General features: G+C 35.2%; 1 protein-coding gene across 2 annotated transcripts; it reads right to left on the bottom strand.

Annotated features, from left to right (window-relative positions):
* Positions 1 to 648: 648 nt before the first annotated feature.
* On the bottom strand, positions 649 to 23972 carry LOC126815320 (uncharacterized). Of its 2 annotated transcripts, XM_050540892.2 has the most exons (12): positions 23888 to 23972; positions 19831 to 21519; positions 19410 to 19542; positions 18033 to 18205; positions 17805 to 17897; positions 13881 to 14022; positions 12925 to 13080; positions 11222 to 11417; positions 9946 to 10097; positions 7579 to 7748; positions 7135 to 7160; positions 649 to 3929 (listed from the first exon to the last, which is right to left on the bottom strand). In XM_050540892.2, the coding sequence occupies exons 1-12, from the start codon at positions 23940 to 23942 to the stop codon at positions 3864 to 3866; spliced, it is 3051 nt and encodes a 1016-aa protein (XP_050396849.1). In that variant the 5' UTR covers positions 23943 to 23972; the 3' UTR covers positions 649 to 3863. The 2 variants fall into 2 exon arrangements, with proteins under 2 accessions (XP_050396849.1, XP_050396850.1); XM_050540893.2 differs by lacking the exon at positions 23888 to 23972 and having other exon boundaries at positions 19831 to 21720.
* Between the last annotated feature and the right edge of the window lie 679 nt (positions 23973 to 24651).

The following is a 24651-nucleotide window of genomic DNA, read 5'->3' as shown; positions in this document are numbered from 1 at the left end:
TTATGGAATTGTTTCTGTTTCTATGGGGGTTTGCACTGAAAGTGCACTTTTTCAACTTGTAATGACCTGTTTAAAGTCTCTGATCATTAAGAACACAGTTTTTGTGGGAAACACTGATTTTATTCTAAAAGCACATTACAAGTATTCTCTCATTGTTATCAATAAGAGGATATTTGTCGAAACCTGCTTTTAGAAATAATATCGGTGATGTGTTACACATATAAATTGTGTTCTCTCAATATGTTTCCCAATGCCACTTACATGATTATGCTCTGGCAATCATTAAATTTGAGTGTCTTTGTATCACTTAAAAACTATGATACTGTGAAAGTTGAATCTCTAGAAGAAATATCAGTCCAAATATGGTTCAATTCAATTACAAAGATATGATATCTGCAGATATATAAATGGGATATGGTCAAAAGTCAAAACCACATGTAGTCTTTCATGTGCCCCTTTTTAATCCAACTGAATCTAAGCTGGGGGATTATCTACAATTGTTATTTTGATTTCATTTGCTTAATTAAATATTAAATAATAAATTTTCACGTGAAACAAATCCCACGAAAATTCACTAATTTTCTAAAATTCGAAATGACATACAACTGTTTTTAACTTTAGGGAGGAAAAAAACAAAACGAAAAAAAGTTGATTAAAATCTGTATTTTTCTTTTTTTCTTCATCATAAAATATAATTTCATACATACATTTCAAAATAACAGGTGTACATAGATTGCATAAAATTAACTACGCATATTTCAAAAGATAGGTTGCCAGGCAACAAAATATACGGCCACAGTAGCTAAGTCGTCCGGGGTGTCAACAAGGGTCGCCACATTTTTTTTGTTGTTGTCAGAAATGAAAACATTTACAACACAGTAAAATCTGATTACAAGTAACAACCCATTTGTCTTCTAGTTCTGCCCTATTCTAACATTTAGCATACAAAACATTTAATATCAATTTCCATAATCATTGGAAATCATCGAAAATATCAGTAAATTATTGGAAATCGTTGAAAATCAAAAGACTTCTTCTTCTCATGACCTTAAACACTGTGTATAAATTTAAAGTCAATCGAATATTAACTTTAGCCTCTAGAGAATTCAGAAGATTTTTCAAAGTGATCAAGGGTCATAACTCTGGCAGTAATCAATAGGCTTCTCCGTCTCATGACCTTAAACACTGTGTATAAATTTAAAGTCAATCGGATATTAACTTTAGCCTCTAGAGAATTCACAAGATTTTTCAAAGTGAACAAGGGTCATAACGCTGGCAGTAATTATCGGAAATCGTTGAAAATCAAAAGGCTTCTTTGTCTCGTGACATTAAACACTGTGTATAAATTTAAAGTCAATCGGATATTAACTTTAGCCTCTAACTTTACACTTTAGACGGACAGACAGACGACAATATACGACCAAATTTCAATGTAGCGTATAAAAATACCAGCGACTGCCAGGCAGATACGTCCACATTTTGCAAGAGAACAAGCTAAACAAAAAGAGATTTTTTGTACAATCAAGGGCCATTATTCAAGAAGTTACAATCCGATATGCGCGAATATCGACAGGAACCAAGATCTTTGTCCGGCAGTTTCGGTCCCTTTTTCACGAAATTCGAACTCTGCAATTATTAGGATGTAACGGTGATGTATTCAAACGTTTTTTTTCAATTGGATAAAAATTGAGACCTGTAGAGGAACCACAAGCTAAAAACAAGATTTTTCGTACAATCAAGGGCCATAATTCAAGAAGTTACAACCGAATATGTACTAATATTAAAAGGAACCAAGATCTTTGGGTTTTAAACATGCATTTCAAGTTTCATCAAAATCCATTGAAAACTGTAACCTGTAGAGTGTCCACAGGCTGAAAACGTGATTTTTCATACAATCAGGGGCCATAATCCATGAAGTTATGGTCCGATGTATGCCAATATCGAAAGGAACCAAGATTTTGGGGAGATAGATCTATATTTTAAGTTTCGTCAAAATTGAATAAAAATTGTGCCATGTAGAGTGTCCACAAACAAATTGTGGACGGACAGACAGGGATGACGACAATATATGTCCTTATGAAAATGTGGGTGTATAAAAATATGTATTATTATTATGTTTAGTTCTAGAGCAAATGACCTGAGATATTTTGATAAATACCATCCACATAAAACATGTTAATATGTAAGTCATTTGAACTATAACATTAAAATCACATTCACATAATCAATGTACTTTAACTTTGGCCAGCTCTTTTAATGGTTGAAATTATTGTTGTAATATCCATTCCTCAAGAAGAGAAAAGCCAAAAATAAAGCTGAATCAACAGAAAAGAATTGAGCAATTATATAATCATACGGCAAAACCATCCTTAAACATAAACTCCAGTGTTCATTGGTGGAAATTCACAATAAAATTTCCACTGAATACCTTGATATTAATCAGATCAGTTCATCAACTGAATGTGTACTTACTGTGTTTGGATTGTATACAACTTGTATACAATATGATGATTCGTGGATGGTTTCAGATGCCCGTAAAACACCAAAACTGCTATCAAATATAATTTATTAAAGATACATTATGGGAGATTAAGTAAAGAGCTGGTAGGTCTCACTATAATAGTTAAAGATAGGTTGCCAGGCAACAAAACATACGCCCACAGCAGTTATATCGTCCGGGCAGTCAACAAGAGTTGTCGCATATTTTTACTTTTTTCTGTAATGAAATATTTATAATACATTAAAATCTGATTAAGAGTAACAACTCATTAAGTAATTATCAGAAAACCATTAGAATTTGTTTGGTTTTTATAAAGTTCTGCCCCATGCTAACGTTTAGTATACGAAACTTTTAACATCATGGATTTAGCTGTTCAAGTCAAAAAGATTCATTGAAAATCAATATACTTGTTTGTCTCAAGACCTTAAACTCTGTGTATCAATCGGATATTAACTTTAGCCTCTAGAGCATCCACAAGATTTTTCAAAGTGATCAAGGGCCATAACTCTGGCAAAAATTATCGGAAATCGCTGAAAATGAATAGGCTTCTTCGTCTCATGACCTTAAACACTGTGTATAAATTTAAAGTCAATCGGATATTACCTTTAGCTTCTAGAGTGTCCACAAGATTTTTTGAAGTGATCAAGGGCCATAACTCTGGCAGTAATTATCGGAAATCGCTGAAAATCAATAGGATTCTTCGTCTCATGACCTTAAACACTGTGTCAATCGGATATTAACTTTGAGCTCTAGAGTGTCCACAAGATTTTTTGAAGTGATCATGGGCCATTACTCTGGCAGTAATTATCGAAAATCGCTGAAAATCAATAGGCTTCTTCGTCTTATAACCTTAAACACTGTGTATAAATTTAAAGTCAATTGGATATTAACTTTAGCCTATAGAGTGTCCACAAGCAATTGTGGACGCCGGACAGACAGACGGGGGCGACAACAATATACGACCACATTTCAATTAGATAATGTAAAGGGAATTTGCTGAAAATTTCAGTCAAATTGATCCACTCTGAACCAAGATTTTAGCTTTTGAATTTTAGGCCTAGCCTTGACCATCATTACTAAAGTCGGTACGATAAAATAACAGTCTCGATTATCCATTTTTTGATTAAATCATCAATGAGTGTTGAGCAGCAAATAGGATTCAAATCCAGTAAATATCACAGGCTAGCGATGACATCATCGAGAGTTGATTATCTGGGTAAGTTAATTAATGTCTAATTAATAATTTAGATAACATTTCAGGCCTAAAGAAAGACCTGCAATAGGCAGATTTAGCTCTTGCATAATGTATGTTTAACATATTACTATCGACTACCTATTATTAATTGAAAACATTGGGTACATATTAAAGAAATGAACTAAGATAGCAGTTTTGGTTTTGAGTTATGTATGAGGTCTGAATGTCACCAGGCTGGAAATATAAGCATAATTAAAGTACAATTTATAAAATTTGGACAATAGTTATTGATATATTTATGGAATATACTTTCAAATATCTGAAACATTCATTCAAATATTTTGTTCCATTAAATATCAATAAGTTCATGACTATGAATTACATATTTTATTCTTCTTGAACAGAAGAAATCAAAAAATTCTATTAAAATTTTTCTAAAATGTTGATTATTATAAATTATTACTCCTGACAGATACCGAAATGAAATAAAATGTGGTTTAACGTCCTATTGTTCTGCTCAATCTGGGCTAATGAAGACGGGCATACGCCATAGACTGTGCTATGAAGAAAATTTTGCCCGGAGAGCAGTACTATGGCCTACTTAATTCCAGCTGCCAAGGGATATTTTACGTGCATGCCAATGTATACATGGGACCTCTGTTTTTCGTCCCATCCGATTGACTAGACAGTTGTCCTTGTCAGGCCCTCTGTCCTGAACCACGCCGGAAAATCCTGATGAACTTTCTCGGCCAATGCAAGGATTGAAGATGCGACCTCCAGGCAAGCGAGCCAGCGTCTTACCCACTTAGCCACTGTGGCTCCCTGATAGATACCAAGTCATAAGAACTGGACATGTTTCTAGAACAAGATCAACTTCCTAGATATTCAATGCTTAATACTTCACTTGTCAACCTGTTTATTACTGCTCTGACATGAGATGGAGAATAAGTTAATAAGCTGACCAACAATGAGATCAAATAACACCCACCAGAAAAAATCTGATATTCTTTTTGAAAAAAATCATATGATAATGGTTGAAGGGATTTGTCTATTTCTACAATATTTTAAACTGAAAGTGCACTTTTCTCTTCACATTTCTATATAAATATCTATTCATGATAGCGTATTAAAAATAATGTGTTACATGTTCACGAATCATTAAATCAAAAGAGGCATCATGCTGTAAACTTATCTAAATAAATCGTAAATGTTTTGCTAAAAGGTGTAACCTCCAGATTAGTGATTATTGTGGGCCTTTAAAAATGGGGATGGACAAAGGAAACATTTGACAGATGGCTGTTAAAATCATTATTAATATTATACTTGTCCAAGAGAAATAATGATGGTGGTAAGAAATCAATAGAACCAGTCAACTTAAAGTGGCTTTTGCTTCAGACATCATGAATTGATTTTAATTTTTGGACCCAAAATATTGTTTGTGTATGATCTTAGATTGTGTATGATCTTTTAAACCCCTTTATATTTAGCCTTTATTCTAGTATACTGGGGCTTAATACTATTATTCTTACTACAATAAAGATGCATTCTTTAAGATTTAGACAAAGAGCTGGACATTCTTGTTATAATAGTTCAAAATCGCTACATAATAAAAGATAGGTTGCCAGGCAACGAAACATGCCAACAGCAGCTATATCGTCCGGGCAGTCAACAAGAGTTGTCGCATATTTTTACTTTTTTCGGTAATGAAACATTTATAATACATTAAAATCTGATTAAGAGTAACAACTAATTAAGTAATTATCAGAAAACCATTAGAATTTGTTTTGTTTTTATAAAGTTCTGCCCCATGCTATTGTTTTGTATACAAAACTTTTAATATCATAAAAATTCATTGAAAATCAATATACTTGTTCGTCTCAAGATCTAAAACTCTGTGTATCAATCTGAAGTCAATCGGATGATAACTTTAACCTCTAGAGCGTCACAAGATTTTTCAAAATGATCAAGGACCATAACTATGACAATAATTATCGGAAATCGCTGAAAATCAATAGGATTCTTTGTCTCATGACCTCAAACACTGTGTATAAATTTAAAGTCAATCGAATATTAACTTTAGCCTCTAGAGCATCCACACATTTTTTTGAAGTGATCAAGGGCCATAACTCTGGCAGTAATTATCGAAAGTCGCTGAAAATGAATAGAATTCTTCGTCTCATGACCTTAAATACTGTGTATAAATCTAAGGTCAATCGGATATTAACATTAGCCTCTAGAGCATCCACAAGATTTTTTGAAGTGATTAAGGCCTATAACTATGTCAGTAATTATCGAAAATCGCTGAAAATGAATAGACTTCTTCGTTTCATGACCTTAAACACTGTGTATAAATCTAAAGTCAATCGGATATCAACTTTAGCCTCTAGAGCGTCCACAAGATTTTTCAAAGTGATCAAGGGCAACAACTCTGGCAGTAATTTTCGTAAATCACTGAAATTCAATAGGCTTCTTCGTCTCACGACCATAAACACTGTGTATAAATTTAAAGTCAATCGGATATTAACTTTAGTCTCTAGAGCATCCTCTAGAGTGTCCACAAGATTTTTCAAAGTGATCAAGGGCCATAACTCTGGCAGTAATTATCATAAATCGCTGAAATTCAATATGATTCTTCGTGTCATGACCTTAAACACTGTGCATAAATCTAAAGTCAATTGTATATCAACTTTAGTCTCTAGAGCATCCACAAGATTTTATGAAGTGATCAAGGGCCATAAGTCTAGCAGTAATTATCGGAAATCGCTGAAAATCAAAAGGCTTCTTCAATCACATGACCTTAAACACTGCGTATAAATTTAAAGTCAATCGGATATTAACTTTAGCCTCAAGAGCGTCCACAAGATTTTTTGAATGATTAAGGGCCATAACTCTGGCAGTAATTATCGGAAATCGCTGAAAATCAATAGGCTTCTTCGTCTCATGACCTTAAACACTGTGTATAAATTTAAAATCAATCGGATATTAACTTCAGCTTCTAGAGCGTCCACAAGCACTTGTGGATGCCGGTCGGACGGGGGCGGCGACAATATACGACCACATTTCAATGTGGAAGTATAACAATGAATATATTGAAAATTTCATTCTGACCAAAGTTACGACTGTTTGAAGATATAGCATAGATTTTCATTATTGTAGCAACGGTACTTGACAACTGAGACTTAACCTCTATTGTCCATTTTATCGTTGAATTTTTAAATCTCACAGATGTTTAAATCCATTTAAATCTAGGCCATCCGATCCTCTAGGAGTCGAATATATCTTTGTCATGTTAATAAATGTCTAAATAATTATCTATATAACATTTGAAGCCAAAAGAAAGTTCAGCAATAGGCAAATTTACCTCTTACATAATGCATCTTTAAAAGACATACAAACTAATTTTAAGACATACAATAACAAAATGACTAATAAAACTTACCGAATTTAATATTCTAGGCTTTATACCTGGATACACAAAGATCCACAATTAGTGTAATAAACATCAGAATATAATAGCACAAATTTCAATGACCATTACAATTAGTTATAATAACACCAATTAAAATATGAAATGACCCCCAACAAATTGTATATTCCCCTGTTTCTGCACTTTTAGGGTTGTACATTTTAATATCAATTCAATAATTTCGTTCTCCTGCCCTCCTTTATGAGAATTTCTGACTAAATGCTGTATAAATAATGTGCAATCCGTGCTGCAGCAGAAAATTCTCATAAAACTGTTCACCTAATGAACATCTACACCATGTTTTAACATTCTACTTCCATTAGCAGCAGAGTAGACAGGCAAATCCATATTAATTTCCTCCCTCCCCTCCACCTTTAAGAAATGTGGTGGACATATAATATAAGAACATATACTTACCATCAAAGAGTGATTTTCTAGGTATATGAGGTGGTTTGTAGTCAAGTTGAGGTGAACCATATTCAGCTAATGAAATAAATTCTGGTAATGCTGTAGATTTTTTTACATCGTTTTTATTGATATCAACTTTATCTTTTTTTACTGATGACATAGTTGGCTGGCTAAAATACCTGTTATATAAAAGATAGGTTGCCAGATTATGGAACATGCGTCACTGCAGCTAGGTCGTCCGGGCAGTCCACAAAGGTAGTCAATTATTTATTTATATTGTAGGTAATGGGAGCATATACAAGACACAATGTGTAAAGATAGGTTGCCAGGCAACAAAATATACGCCCACAGCAGCTAAATCGCCCGGGCAGTCAACAAGAGTTGTCGCAGATTTTTACTTTTTTTGGTAATTGAAACATTTATAATACATTAAAATCTGATTAAGAGTAACAACTCATTAAGTAATTATCAGAAAATTATTAGAATATGTTTGGCTTTTATAAAGTTCTCCTCCATGCTAATGTTTAGTATACGATACATTCAATATCATGGATTTAGCTCTTCAAATTATCAAAATGTATTGAAAATTAATAACTTTGTTCGTCTCAAGACCTAAAACTCTGTATCAATCTAAAGTCAATCGGATGATAACTTTAGCCTCTAGAGCATCCACAATATTTTTTGATGTGATCAAGGGCCATAACTCTGGCAGTAATTATTGGAAATCGTTGAAAATCAATAGGCTTAGGCTTCTTCATCTCATGACATTAAATACTATGTATAAATCTAAAGTCAATCGAATATTAACTTTAGCCTCTAGAGCGTCTACAAGATTTTTCAAAGTGATCAAGGGTCATAACTCTGGCAGTAATTATCGGAAATCACTGAAAATCAATAGGCTTCTTCATCTCACTAATATCAACAACATATCAGATAATAAATGTAGTCTGTAGAGTGTTCACAAGAAATTGTGAATGACCGACGGGCGGTCGAACGGGGGCAACAGCAATATACGACCACATTTCACATGTGGGCGTATAAAAACTTAATTTGTAATTAATAAAAGTAATTCTCGTACTTCGTAAAGCTAAAATTTATTATACAAATCATGTACAGGTAATCAGATATTGACTTTAGGTGTTCAAGTTACTGGAAAATCAGATTAGATAAAAATGGGCAATTTGACCAGTTATTAATTTCATTCATATTGAACTCTTCAGACTGATTAATCTCGCTTTGTGAGGTTCTATATGTGATGTGTTGGGACCCCGGTAGAATTTCAATGGGGTTTCTGTTTTGGCCGGGTTACTGGGATTGCTACTACTGAGGATGGTATTTTACCAAGGTTCACAAGTCTGCCTGGTACATGGGTTGGGAATCAGTCGGAGTTTATGTGTAGCCTAAGAAATCGGGGTGGGGATCATAGGTATCCCTATATGCCAAAACAAAATGAGAGGGGCATAGTTCCAGGGTAAAGAAAATAATAATGAAGGTCCCAGTAAGAGGAATGAAGAACAGTTGGGGGAGAGAGCAAAGGAAAAGAAGAAAACACAGGATGTATTATCAGGAAATAAACCAGAAATAAATGAAGAATGGTAAAAATCTGTATCCAAAAGCTGGGATTCTATTGAAGGGTCCTCATGGATTGCATCTACTAGTGTAGTTTGGATCGGGACCCCGAAGAGAGGGTTTAGATCTGGGTCTCTATCCCTCCAGTTATTGCTTCTACTGGAGCGAATGGTGTTCCAAGTTTCCACTCAGATTAGGCTTGGGGAGGTATAATCATCCCAATTGCAGGAATGGTGTGGCCATAATGGTATTGTGGCTCTGGTTCGTGCTGGGTGAGGCTTCATCAGGTGTCATGTGTTGAAGAGGTGGAGCCTTGGTGGCTGCGATGGTGACAGCCGAGCAGATGGTAATTGGGGTGGAATGTTCTAAATCTCCTATGGTGTTATCTATTAAAATTTGTAGAATGTCAGTTACCATAGGTGATTTATTTGCTTCCTCAGTGGTGTTTAAGATATTCTTTTCTGCGGAACTGTTTTCCACATTTCTCACACTCTAAAAAGGTGGGTCGATGTCTTTCTCTTATGTGTAGTAGTAGGTGGCACCATTTGGATAGAGTTTTCCCACATTCATGACAGGCTTCCATTTTGGTTTACAGTTAGTATTGTGACGTAATGGCGGAGTGACATGTACGTATATAAATTTATTAAAGAGGGGAAAATGCAACTGTGAGAGGGTTGGGAGGCTAAAGAAAAATCCAAAGTTGGAAAACCAAGTGGAGAGGGTTGTAAGCAAAGAAAAAACTTTAAAACTTTGGTAAAATCATTCAGTTTTTTAGCTCCACTCCCCACCCTTCCAACCACCAATTACCTTTGATTAATTTCTTTTATCTCTTTACTTTTTCTTCGATTTTTCTTGTGTTGTAATTGATATTTCTTGTGTTGTAATCGACATTTCTCTCTCTTAGAACAAATTCCTGTGTTAGTATATTCAGGACAAAGTCTACTGTGAAGTTTCTTGCACTACAAAATAACAATATACAATCCTCTATAAGATGGGATTCCTTAAACAATATTACTCTATTTAAAACAAAATTATACACAAGTTCAATTAATGTATCTCTAATAAAGGGATATAGAACTGTTGATTTTGCTGGATCATTTGGTACAGTTTAAAATTAATTTAAAGATAGGTTCCCAGAATAGTATTTATCGAGTGGTTATTTCCAATAAATGTATGGCAATTTTGGTATGTATGGAAAGTAGAGATATCCAATCTTACTAAAAAAATACTGGATTCCCTGAAAAACACTCATGGAGCATATACAGGACAAAAATGTAATGATTCCCCTTATCGACAGCCCGACGATTAGGAATACCTGCACGAGTGACGTCGAAGGTTGCACGCGAAGATTGAGCGCTTGGTGTACATGTTGATAAACTTTATGAAGAGTTAGACGTACAACACTTTCTGAGATAAACAACAGGGAAAAAAACGCGGGAAGTGGATAATCCGAGAATTTAATTAGGATTAGATATTTGTAATAAATAGTCAGCGATTAAAGACAACATCGTCTTGTGTATACAATGAATTCTCCTCCGACTTCGCCCCTGTTGCTATAGGTACCGAGAGAGGTAAGTCACGTGACACAAACATGACCTCTTTTGATCGATTTTTATAGCAGGGTATTCCTTGGCAATTACAATGTTTTGAGAAGGATTTGAAGCAAAATTATGATAAATTAATTAGTTTGAATATGTTTTTAGTCCAAATATATCATCAAATCACCCAGTTTGTATGCAGGAATGTATCTTTAAACTCCACTAGCTTAGATTTAGAAAAGAAGTTATTTTTAGGTGCACTTTGTTGTGACACAACCACAATGGGCACCCAATGTTAACATATCTGATAGCAGTTCAAGTTCTGTAAGTGAAAGTATGGTCTTGATTGATATCAATATCTATATTAAGAAGGACCCAAAATAAGTTACTTTGTCAATATGCTCTTTCAAATTTCATATATAAAAACACAATACTAACAGTATCTCCAAAATGTCAAATGACATCTATTTTTATTCTACTCGTTTTTTTCCCCTTACAACCAAATACAAGAGAGTAGAAGAACATTACAATGTAAGTTATATTACCTCTTTGCCTCTTGGACAGTAGCCATTTATAAATGCTAAACATATAGAAGCATCTTGATTAACTTTAACATGAAGGTATGGACAATCATCTTTCATACATCTTGATTTTAGGAAATATGAACAAACTGGCATCTTTTCTTGTGAAGCTTTATGTGAAAATAAACAGTCTGTTATATTACAAGTTCCTCTTAAAAATCTGTAATAAAATAAAACAAGATGACTAGTCATCACCATCCCAAGCTGTTGAACTTGTTTGGAAGGAATAAGGAAAAACAACTTCTTGGAATATTAATGAGTCAGAAGATTCATACTCTGATCATAGTAGCTCGGCAAGGCCCAGTTGCTACTCCCTGTAAGGTTTGCACAACAACCTTTGCCTACCTCAATCAGCTGCTGTATGTTAAACATCAAGCTTATACATCAGAAAATAAAATACTTTAATAGTTTGATGTTTATATAAAGTTTTAAAAAGATTTCTCTGAACAGATAATGAAATATGCTCTAGAAATGAAATCGGGACAGAAGGAAGGTCATCAAAAAATAAAATAATAGGTTGATATGTAAAAGTGTTATAAAGGTATCTTAAACAGTTTCTGAGATATGCTCTAGAATAATAATTATATACTAAAAAATAATTCAAATCATTCAACAGAGAATTTTTTTTCCATGGCAGCGCAAAAATTATTAAATCGACAAACTTCTAATTAGCAAAAGGCACAACTACTGTAAAAGGATGATGTGTGTACAAAGTTTCAAAAAGATATCTTGAACTGTTTATGAGATATGCTCCGGAAACAAAATTGTACACCAAAAACTAAGTCAAATTTGTTTCCATGGAAACACAAAAAATATAAATCCCAGAAATTCCTAAATGGCAAAGACACAACTACTGTAATAGGTTGATGTGGGATGGACGGACGGACCCCATTTCAATATCTCTCCCTACAGAATGTTAATGCTGAGAATCAAAACATAAGTAAGAGAGTTAGGAAGCTGTATTCGATAAACTATTTTATCAGTCTTTACTGGACACCACTCATGTTTCTCTTCAAGTGTTCTGTTAGGAGAGCATGTAAGTTAGGCAGTTGTTCCAGAACTGAGAACTTCTAAACCAATGGGTGCTGGTGATTCTGGTCTAATTGAGCCCTTGTTAGTGAGGAAACAATAGTGTAATAATGTCAATGATGACCTTAAACTATGACCATGGAAATAAATAGGTGCTTCCATCTAACAAAAGCTTAATGAACTGTAGCATAACTAACCAGCAACACAGAAACACAAACTAAGTCATAACTGGATGTTGTGGTGGTGCTAGATGGCCACTCTTAATCATGATGAATTGACATAATTGCAATCAAGTCTATCTTATTCTTTTAGTATTGAAAACACATGTGGTGTGAGCAGAAATCATGACATAATCAAATGTTTCAGCTATGGCAATTGGTTGAGATAGTATCATATGCCCCAAATTCTTCGGTTTCATTTATTGACAGCTTTGAAAGGAGAGAGAATGCAGTTCCAAAGCATTGAATCGAACATCCGCTAGGACCACACAATGCAAGGGAAATCGTCGCACTGTTGTATATTTTGTGTCTAGTGTTCTGTATAAATGTCTTTGTGTCAGAAGTTAGATATAAAGAGTATTTAGTTTATCACTACAAGATCTAGGACATTTCAGATTATTATTCTGTAAATATAATTACCTGGTACAAACTGCTATTTTCTCTGGATCATGTATATGAGGACATTTCTCTTCTCTCTTACATTTACCAAAGCGATTATAAAATATACAATACTGTTTGTTGACTTTCTTTCTTAGTTTATTAGTAACTGTTGATATACTCTTGTTTATGACACGACTACAACAAAGAGAGAAACATAGCTTACTATAAATCAACAGTATTGGTAATATCGTAAATGAAATCTCTTTTTTTAAGTGTGAAGGAGCAACAGTGGCTCAGTTAGTAAGGCTCTGGCTCACTATCATGAGATCTGGAGTTCGATCCCTGTGTTGGTCGAGAAAGTTCTCAGTGTGCAGGAGGAAAGAAGGCCTGAAAAGAGACAGGGTCTAGACATTCAGATGGGACGTTGGCGCGAACGTAAAAGAACCCTTGACAATTGGAAATCAAAATAAGTGTAGGCAATATTGCTGCTGTCTGGCCAAAATTTCTTTCATAACACTGTATGGCTTATGTTTGCCTTTATTAGCCTGGTTGGTGTTATAAACAGATGACACTCATCAAATTACTTTAAAATCATAAAGCATCAAGTAATCAAACTGTTACTCTGCCTAACTTGTCCTCATAATAAAGACAGGTATGGATTTAATGAATTTATACAACCAGTTTTATCACTCTCAGTCAATTAGAATAAAAGTTAACATGCTTCAGTTAGAAACGGGGTTATTATAGGTATGTCCCAAAGTCTTGACTGCTTATATTTGCTTAGCCTAAGCAGAAAATGCTCACCATCAAACTTAGTGAAGACATTCACCTAATGAAGATATACCCCTATACACCAAGTTTGTATATTCTAGTACATCGAGTTATTGTGATGCACAGACGAACGACTTTATAAATTTAACTGACAGGTAAATTCTTTTGCCGTTGAATTTCACCAGACAAACTCAAAGTTATTTTATATTTAAATTAATACAGACCTAGCAACTGCTCTTGTTCTGGTAGTTGTCATACGAACTAACGTTCCTGGTTTAGTCTGAATATAAGTCACACCACCAATATCAACCCTTGTAACTTTAACTTCATTTATAGGTTTCTTACTGGTTGTCTGTTCATCTGTACCTACAACAGTAGACAAATAAAACCATTTCAAATTCCAAATGTTAAAGACCACATAAGATTAAAAATCTTAATTGAATGTACTTATAGCCAATGGTTACTATATCCATTTTACGGCAAGTTCGAACCAATCTGATTAAAATTAATTCAGCTATTGAGGTTTAAGTATCCGAAAGCCAAAAAGGGTTTTCAAATTTTCAATTACAACCTTAATCCGGTTGATTGGCTGGTGACGTCACAGGCACTACACATACTATATACATTATCTATACAATACACACCACCAGTTGACAATTATGTACGTGTCAGTACAATTATCATGTGACTGGCATAATCATAATCACAGAATTATCAACCTGCGTTGTTATAGATTAGACATCTGTGATTGGAATATTTTAGAGTGGATTTAAAATGCCGTATCATACCGTAGATCCATATTAGGTGCCATTGTTTAAATAGGCCCCGGGACAACTGAAGACGACCTAAGCAATAAGCGTATTTACCGATAATTTAGATAACCCTGTAATACTTGATATCCCAAACTACTCTCTATAAGTACAGAAATACAAATGGTCCCAGCCAATTGTCAATATATTCATTATTAGCTATATATAATAATATTAACCATTTCTATACACAAAGAACAACTTTTAACGTAACTCCATTTGAAATTCACAGCGAATATGGAATTTTCCGATGATCATGCATAGATCGCCCTCATTTCTCAGCCAATCAACGCTGGGAATCTTATTGCTATGTACGGTTACATGCACTAGGGCGTAGTAACAGAGGTTAAACTTTGGCGCGAAAATTGTATGGGATTCATGGACATGAATATCAAATACACTTAATCATACGCCGAGTTCCTGATGCCGTTTGGTGAGTGATTAACCTGTCAATGCAATTGTAAAATACTTTTATTATAAAGAAGATAACCTAATCGTATCACAAAAGTTTATCACTCGAATAATTTATATTCAGATTTCATATCAAGTCGATTAAATGTTGTTTAAACGCCAGTCAACAAATAATACAAGGCTACTTGATTACAAAAACACCGGTGAGCAATTATTATTGGGTAAATAATAATTATAAACAACTGATGTGTAAAACTTAATTATTTTTTATACAATTAATATGTGTGTGTACGATTCTACCATTAGTTCATTCGTGGGTACTACGCACACGTTCCACCTAGAGTGATGTCTTTGATCTGGCCGGCGTAAAAAAGATGATAATTACCTAATCAGCATTCTTAATACCACTAACAATCACTGCTAACACCGAGATGTAAATTAATTTATGACCCCAAGTCTGTATAACTTTAGTCGGATTGATTAATTAATGACAGATATTAACGACACTACTTGCCATATTATTATCAATACACAAAGATAGTTAGATGACCCTTCTGAATCTGTCTGTTATTCCATTTAGATGGTTATCACAAATTTTATTTGTATTGTTAATTCTAACGTATATTGAGATATTTTTTCGTATTTCATTTTTACAGTCTATTTCAGAGTAATGAAGTCAAATCCGCCGTACGATGATAACGGATCGTCATTTACAAATCGCTTTTCAAACATGTTTGACTTTTATGATACACTAGCAGAATGCCCGGCTTCCCTCGGGGGTCATAACCCCGAAACCGGAAGTGGTAGACTAACGCCACCTGGCCTATGTTACTCCCCGGTCCGAGCTACCCCTATAACCCAAATTTCAGACTCGGGGCAGACCTAGTGTAGCCGCCAACCCCGAACAGCCCGAGGGTCATAACCCCGAAACCGAAAGTGGTAGACTAACACCACCTGGCCTATGTTACTCCCCGGTCCGAGCTACCCCTATACCCCAAATTTCAGACTCGGGGCAGACCTAGTGTAGCCGTCAACCCCGAACATACAGACAAACAGACAGACAGACAAACGACAGTCACAAATATAAGTATAGATTTTGCATTACCACATCTTTTTACTCCTGTACTCTTTTACTCGGGAAATTAGAACCACAATACTCTTTTGACGAAAATGTATCTCGAATCGATTGGACTGCATACGATGTTAGAGGGTATTAAAATTGCTGTCGTGAGAAACAAGAGCGAGCGTACATTATGAAACAAATTCTAAATTGGATCTTAAATTAAAATGAATTACAAAACAAATTATTCTGTAGTCAATTGTTTTATTTAATTAGGGGGATTAAGGAATCAGTCAAGCGTTAATGAATACACACGCCGGCTGTATATAGGTAATTAAGGCATAAACATTCCGAATATGCATTTGGTCACTGTGACGTCACCGGCGTCTGTTTTCGATAATTGGCAAAGTCGTTTTTACAGGAGGTCTATTTTTACGACTTTGAGTGAAGATAACTGAATTAATTTCAATCAGATTGGTGTGAACTTGCCGTAAAGTCGATATAGTAACCATTGGCTACACGTATCGAAAAGTTCCCAAGCCCATCTTATGTGCACTTTAAAACTTAACATTACACGCACAGCCTACTAGTACTATTTTGAATGATTCTACTAAAAGATCACGGGCAATAATACTGTCCTGAATGTCAACAGAAATTGCAGAAATCAATAGCCTGTTCTTTTCATTACTGAAGATGAATTACATCTGAAAGGACCAGCAGCAATGGCAGTCGCTGTTTTATTTGTATTTTAGAGAGCCTAAAAAAGCTCCCCTAAGTGAACAAATTGAAAAAATTGCTCCCCTAAAAAGCTCTCCCAGTTTCGATAAGAAGAAGAGTGATTTAGAAATTAAGAAGACTGAATGACATGAAGGAAAGTGATTAGTTTTATGTCCACTAAGCAGCAAAAGAAACGTCAGGTTGGTATGTTACTCTGAATAGAAGCATTGCATAAAACTTGCCAAATGCTTTTATTGTATATTTTTGACCACATCTCCAACTTTACCTCAGCAATAAGGCTCCTTCCCAAACACAGAATTGAACCCAGGAAATGTTCTCAAAAACGCAACCTGACTTTTGAGATGGTAATGTGTTTTCCATGATTTTCATGTAACTCATACTGCACATGCTGTTCACAGGGGGGGGGGGGGGTATAAAATGCACGCCCACACCTGGTTGAATCAATCACACTACAACGTCAGCAGCATACCACGACTCACGACACCTCAAAGGAATCAGGCGCTTGGAATACTCAACGCTGGCCACACTGCCCAAGCCGTTGCCAATCACTTCCAGGTCAATGTTCGAAACCATCTACAGGCTTCACCAACATTTTCGGGCCACCAACACCACAGATGATCGCCCCCAAACTGGTAGACAAAGGGTTACCACAAGGCGACAAGACCGCCATGTTGTGCTACAGCATGTGCAGAATCCCTTCACACAGGCATCTGAGGTAGGAACACACGGAAGACCCATCAGTACTGATACAGTGCGCCGACGTCTCACCAGAGAGAACATCCATTGCCGTAGACCTTACCATGGACTCATGACACCTCAGAGGAACCAGGTGTTTGGAAGACTCGACAAGACGACAAGACCACCATGTTGTGCGACAGGACGTGCAGAATCCCTTCACACAGGCATCTGAGATAGTACGTCAGACAGTGGGAACAATGGAAGACCCATCAGTACCGATACAGTGCACCGATGTCTCACCAGAGAGAACATGCACTGCCATAGACCTTACCCTGGACCGAGTATTAGTGAGTATTGTGACGCAATGTTGTGTTGCAAATATGGATACTACTGTGATTAAAAGTGGTAGTGTAATAAAACAGGTACAGAATTATTCATCATAATCAACTAACCTGTACGAATTCTGTGTAAACTGTGACCATCTGCAGCCATATGAAATGTTACACCTCGTACCTTTACAGTTTTCATTTGTTTACCACTCAAATCTAAAATATATAAAAGTACTTAATTACATGTTAACACTGACCTTTTAAGTTTTAGTTCTAAGAGATTTGACTCTTAAGTCTCAACAATACAAAAATATTTGATAGGGAATTTTATGTCATATAATCATCACTCACTTTTGATGATAACAGATTTTTTATTTGGTAGTTTTGGTGATGCAGATTTCAGTCTGTTATCCACCTTTTTACTGCCCGTTTTTGTCATACTTTTATTTGTTGATCTGTATAGGAAGCCATTTATAAACACCAGACGACATCCAGCTTTCCTATTTCTTCTATCAAACTTTAAACTACAAAAGATGTATTTGAAGATAACAAAGGTACTGTACATGCATTGGATTTGTCCCAAAGTCTATCTCATTCTCTAATGATCAGTCCTATAAGGGCTCTGCACAGGGAATATATGGAATTGGATATAAAACTGATCTCAAATTACCATCCCTTTGTAAAAGAATAGTACATAATTTCGATGGATATATCTGTACAAGAAATACAAAAACTTGCTCTTTCTTTCTACTCCCTCTAGTGGGAATAATGACTTAATTATATCTTCAATAACCTAGATAGTAGAAAAGGTTAACATCATAATTACTATTTGTGTGTGTTTCTTAGGGATTAGACGTTTTAATAATAGAGACTTTTGGCAAGCGTAATTTCCTGGTCCGTATCGCGTATCCGTATGGATTTTGCGTGTGACGTCATCAATGTCTGTGTATTTCTCATACGTGATACGGCAGCACGTATGGAACGGCTTTCATACGGTAATGGTCCGTATAACACTGTCGTCTTTTTACCGTCTTTTTTGCTACTTTTCGACGCTGAAATGTTGCATCATAGCGTTTTTATGAATCTATGTGTATCCTGGAACACGAAGGTGTATATTTGATGTGATTTTAACAGTGATAACGACTGCAATTTAATCATTATTTTTGATGGGTTTTTCTCAGAATTTTCATATTTTTCCCGCCTGTCTGCATACTGGTTGATCTATGGGCTAAACTTTCTGAAATGATACATTAGTGAAACCAAAAATTGCTAAAATCTGCCAAAACTGTAAAAATACATCGACGCAACGTATCTTGTATACGATACGGATACGGGATACGGATGGGAAAAATCTGCTTGCCAAAAGTCTCTTATAATAATAACAAAGTACATTTATGATTGCGCTTACTCCATCCATACTGCATGCTCTAAGCGCATGGAAGATAATAACTAATCCTGATAATAAGTAACAAACAAATGAGTTTTGAGTATGGATTTGACCACAGCTAATGTTTGAGAACTCTGTATCTCCAATGGTAAGTTATTCCACAGACACTGAAGGCTTTATCCCCATAGGATTTCAGTTTAGCTTGTGGCACAACCAATAATCAGTTGTTAAATTCTGTCTGAAGACATTCATATTGTTTTACCATTTTTCTCAACTCAGAATAAAAAGCAAATGTAACTAGATTAGAAAATCGAGCAAGGTTATCACTGCTAAATTCTCACCTTGTCTTCTTATAAGAAAACGGTTTATTAAGATAATGCAATTTCCTTTGAATGTGATGTTGATCAAGTTTGTATTGAAAGCCTCTTTGTCTGCCAGAAAATGAATAGCTGGTATATTTATTCCATGAATACACTGAAATATAGATGAAGTTGCTGAACATTATTATTATTACAATCTGCATATACAATTCTCAAAGAAAAGATTGGTTCCATTCGACATTTGAAATATTTGATACTTGGTATGTCTGCCCAATCATTCTTAAAAATGCATTATCTATCTTTGAACTATTATAGCAAGAACGGACAGCTCTTTACCTAAATCTTACATAATGCATCTTTAATTAAAAAATATATGTCAGACAATACCAGAACTAAATTTTAAATTAAAAACAAACTCAATGTTTCTTTCTGTCAATCCTACCATTTCTATGTGAATTTATCTTCAAGGTGGGTCCTCTAATTCTGTATCTGTTCTCCCAGTTGTTACTTCTAGCTGTATAGAACTTGATAGCTGGTGAAGTGTAGGTATATGACCCATTGCTTCTCCAGGATCTTGTATTATTCATAAACGGATTTCTTGTTTGTCTAACTGTACTTAACCTGGTCTTGATATCAGGAACTTTTCTAACCTTATATTTACTTATAATTGTTTTAGCTGCATGTTGCGTTTTTGAAATACCCAGATATTTCTTTGAAGCACTATAAGAATACTGATTATTATTTGTGAACTTTGATTTAGTAGTATAAATGTGACTGGATGGAATTATATTTTTTCTGTTTAAAACATATTTGGAACGGTTCAATTCAGTAGAGTTTATCTTACGATTCAAGCTTACATGTGGGTAGACAATTGATTTTATTTTTTTATCAAGTTTGTATTGTGATGAAGGCAAGACATGTTTTCTATGATAATATGGATCAAACACTGTCGTGTTCAAATGTTTTTTGCAATAAGATTCATTATTTCTCTTTCTATAAAAGGTATCCATTGTTCCTGGTGGAGGCTCATCTGGAATTTCATAACCTAAACTTTCCCGAAGATCTTTTATTTGCATCTCTGTGGCTGAATTTTTCAGAGTTTTACTAGTGTTGCCTGAATTTATAAAAGTACTGGAACCATTAGACCGATTTGACCACTGTAGTTGAGCTGCCTCAGATGATTCAAATGAACTTTTAGTGCAACCCGTCATCATTACTAAATTGGACACAGAACTGGGAATAGTGTTAACCACATTATCCATCTCTGTGGCTGAATTTTTCAGAGTTTTACTAGTGTTCCCTGAACTCATAAAAGTACTGGAACCATTAGACTGATTTGACCGCTGTAGTTGAGCTGCCTCAGATGATTCAGATGAACTTTTAGTGCAACCCGTCATCATTAATAAATTGGACACAAAACTGGGATTAGTGTTAACCATATTATCCATAGTGTTCAACTGTACTTGTGAGACATTTGTCACTTTTTTTGGATTTGCACTTGCAGATGAATTCGAGTGTTGTATTGAATAAGAATTAGTTTTAGAACTACTAATACTAATAGAATTAAGCAAAGAGTTGCTACCATTGACATTTTCTGTAATCTTTCTCTTAAGAAACTTTGGGTTAACATGCATTTTTATGTGTTCACGTACTTGATTAGATTCAGACTTGTCTTCACTGTCTTTGATAAGCACACCTGATGTTGACTTTTGACAGAAAGAATGATTTAAAGATTGTGAGAATGAGTGGTTCTTACGTACCGGAAGGGGTTCACTTTTAACGGTCTTTAAATTGTGCAGGGTATAAGTTTCAGATGTTCTTACTGTGTACGTGTTTTTCTGAGCAACACTCAAAGGTGTAATATCTGACGAATTCTTAAATATAACAGATCTTGAATCATTTGATTCTTTTTCACTCAGAGACTGACTAGATATATCTGCGACAAATTTTGTAGACTTTCGAAAAGGTATACGATTTTGATAGCGTGTAATAGAATAGTTATTATTATATTTATAGTGATTGTGATAATTATATGGTTGATTCCATGTAGAACAGAACTGATCTGTAGGTCTTCTAATCTGACCATTGTGAAAGGAATTACTTGGCTGATTCTTTGCACTATTTATAAGACCTGAAAATATCAACGGGAAGTAAATAATATTAAGTTATTGAACTTTGTGTCAATCCCATTATGGAAATACTCTACGAAATGTCTTGTCTATTTGAAGAATCTATATGCCAATTGAATATATGGTTTCGATATGGAATAGATCATAGTCATTTATAGATAGTTACGTCTGAACGTAGGTCTCATTACACTCGCCCTGTACGTTCAGGAACCATCCTATTGAATCCTTGGTCGAAAAAATTTCACTTCCCAGTAAATTTTACTTGGCAACTTTTTACTGCTAAACGGTCGCGTGTCAGTCCCTGAACAATGTAAATGAACATCTTAGTGAGAAAATAAGACCTTGCTTACCTCGCTAGATCCAGTATGAGCGACACAACACACTGTTAAAAAATATGTCCCCATCTGGTAAAGACCTTGACTGACGCCATTGAAAGCTAAATATAGGGTAATGCACAAATTTACATAATTCAGCCATATAAGATGAAACGAAATTTAAGTAAGCCTGGGGGAAAAAATTGAAATCTTTGAAAAGTTGAGAATTTTCAGTCATTTATTGCTTTGCTTAGCCCAATTACAATAATTTACAATCAAAGTTTTTCAAAAATCTCAATTTGTTTCCCCCAGGCTTACCTAAATTTTGTTTCATCTTATGTGGCCGAATTACGTAAATTTGTGCGTTACCCTATATTTAGATTTCAATGGTGTCAGTCAAGGTGTTGACCAAACGGGGACATATTTTTTAACAGCGTGTTGTGTCGCTCATACTGGTTTTAGGGAGGTAATAAAGGTCTTATTTTCTCACTAATAAGCTGTTCATTTACATTGTTCAAGCGTTCACAGGGACTGACACGCGACCGTTTAGCAGTAAAAAGTTACCAAGTAAAAATTTACTGGGAAGTGAAATTTTTTTGACAAGGATTCAATAGGACGGTTCCTGAACGTACAGGGTGAGTGTAATGACACCTACGTTCAGAGCTGAACTAAGTCATAGATAGATCAAACTGTCTGACAATTTCTACTAGATCCTAGCCTTATTTATGCTCATTATTGTGATAGTAAACGCCTAGTTTAGTAATAGTTACTTTAGTAACGGATTCAGAGGTTGCAGTCACGCAAAAATCCGTGTTTTTCACACTTTTAAAAAAAACCCGCAACAAATATTGACGGACGCTGCGTAATTTACACACAGAAAATTTCCCCGACGTGATAATAATTAGATTATTCTATTTCGTAGTTTATACACTACGTCATCAATTTCCGTGCTTCACGCGGCATTTACACACTGCTACTGTACGTAGTCTCCATAGGTTTTTCCTCTTATTTCGTTCATAATGTTTAATTCATGCAGTGGCGGATTAAGCTCCACCAAGGCCTGAGGCGGCAGTTGCTGGAGGGCCTATTTAGTTCTTAAATAGGGCCTATTTAAAATGGCGTGGGCCTAATTAATTTCGGGTCAGGGCCTATGTTGATTCCCGTTGGGCCTAAACCCCACCCCCTAACATTCATTGTCTATGCGTTTTTAATCATATCAGACAGGTCTAAAAAAATTTTTTTACAAAATCTTTGGGCCTGAGGCTGCAGCATTTTTAATCGTATCAGACAAGTCTAAAAAATTTTTTTTACAAAATCTTTGGGCCTGAGGCTGCAGCCTCATCAGCCTCACTGATAATCCGCTACTGAGTTCATGGCAGTAAGCCATCCTTACGTAGCTATTCATTCAGTATTCTGAGACACCCTATTTTGCCGCACTGGAAGTAGTGGAAGCAATAAAGCGCATTTCATACAAGACTTTGGATTGGCTACAACATTCAGCCAATCAAATAATAATATTGACTTTCATAGCGATAGTTTGCTCTTTACTTCCTGTCGAAGTGAAAGATTGAAATAACTGTGCCGTCAACCATAGATATTAGATATGCCCTCAACCTTCAGTCGTCATTAGACTAAATACAATATCAATGAAATAAGGACGCTTAAAATAGGGTTGTTCACGTAACGATTTTACTTGCTTCTATATTTTGAGACGCAAAATTTATGAATGTCTGCGTATTTTTACGCAACTCGAAATTGATCCACAGCGACGTGTGAACGGATTCTTATCCGTAACTAAAGTAATTAGTAGACGCCAAGGCCAGGGAAATTCTGAAGACACATTTTTTTTTTTTTTTTATTGTGTATCACTGTATCGACTAATGACAATGTCTAATCCAACCTTCTGTCTCTGAACAGATTACAGAAGTCGAGAAGTTTTTGATTATTTCACAAAGGCGTAGACCTTTTGACCATCTTATGATTAATAGTGAACTGAGTGCGATTATTATTTATGTGATAATAAAAAATTGAAATCTGGATCTGCGAGTTCTAAAACCTGATAAATATGCTATTTCTCTCCGAAGTTCGTGTGCTTCACTTTTATCCGCCATCTTGAAATTATTGCGTAGTTATGAGTAAAATAAAATTGATGTGACTGGTTAATCAGAACTACATGACTAAAACATCGCTTATAGCATTGCAAATGCGAGAGAGAGAGAGAGAGAGAGAGAGATGGGTTTTAACGTCCACTCGACACAAACTAGGTCATTTCGGGACTAACATATGGTTTAATTTTATTTCAATCATTCGCTTGCGCATAGGGGTTTTTAGCAGTGGGAGGAAACCGGGGGACCCGGAGAAAACCCACGAGGTTGGACAGGCGACCCTACTCCTTGTCACGTACAACCGTGGATTCGAAACCACGCCAGTCGACTCAATGACAGACTTTATGATACAGCGCGCGCACGCTAACCATTCAGCCATCCAACCCCCCATTGCAAATGCAAAACAGGTGTAAAATACAATCATAGCTGAGTTACCTCCCTCTAATAGATTGTCAGTCATGAGTCAATGATTATGTAGTTTTGGATTTCCCTTGTACATTCGATTTTAATTTTAGCTTTAAAATAGCTTATATTTTTCCGCTTGGACATTAACCATGTATTTGTAAAACATATTTTTTGGAACATGCATTTTCATTTCATTTACATGATGATTTTCCAATGATTAACTATATTTTTCTAAGCCCACATTATCTTAATGCGTCGCCCCAAAAATCTCGGACTGGTTCGATTTTTGCACGTATCGGTCAGTATCGGA

The sequence above is a fragment of the Patella vulgata genome, chromosome 3 (assembly GCF_932274485.2).
Source record: "Patella vulgata chromosome 3, xgPatVulg1.2, whole genome shotgun sequence".
In the NCBI taxonomy this organism is placed as follows: domain Eukaryota; kingdom Metazoa; phylum Mollusca; class Gastropoda; family Patellidae; genus Patella; species Patella vulgata.
The sequence above is the reverse complement of the archived record's forward strand: the minus strand, read 5'-3'. Positions and strand labels throughout refer to the sequence as shown.

What these genes read in the sequence shown, in the direction of transcription:
- LOC126815320 (XM_050540892.2), bottom strand. Translation starts at nt 23,942, where the DNA reads ATGGCGGATAAAAGTGAAGCACACGAACTTCGGAGAGAAATAGCATAT. An exon ending in TTTACACAGAATTCGTACAG is followed by an intron (nt 14,023 to 17,804) that starts GTTAGTTGATTA and finishes CTACTGTTGTAG; the next exon opens with GTACAGATGAACAGACAACC. An exon ending in AGAACAAGAGCAGTTGCTAG is followed by an intron (nt 13,081 to 13,880) that starts GTCTGTATTAAT and finishes TCTTTGTTGTAG; the next exon opens with TCGTGTCATAAACAAGAGTA.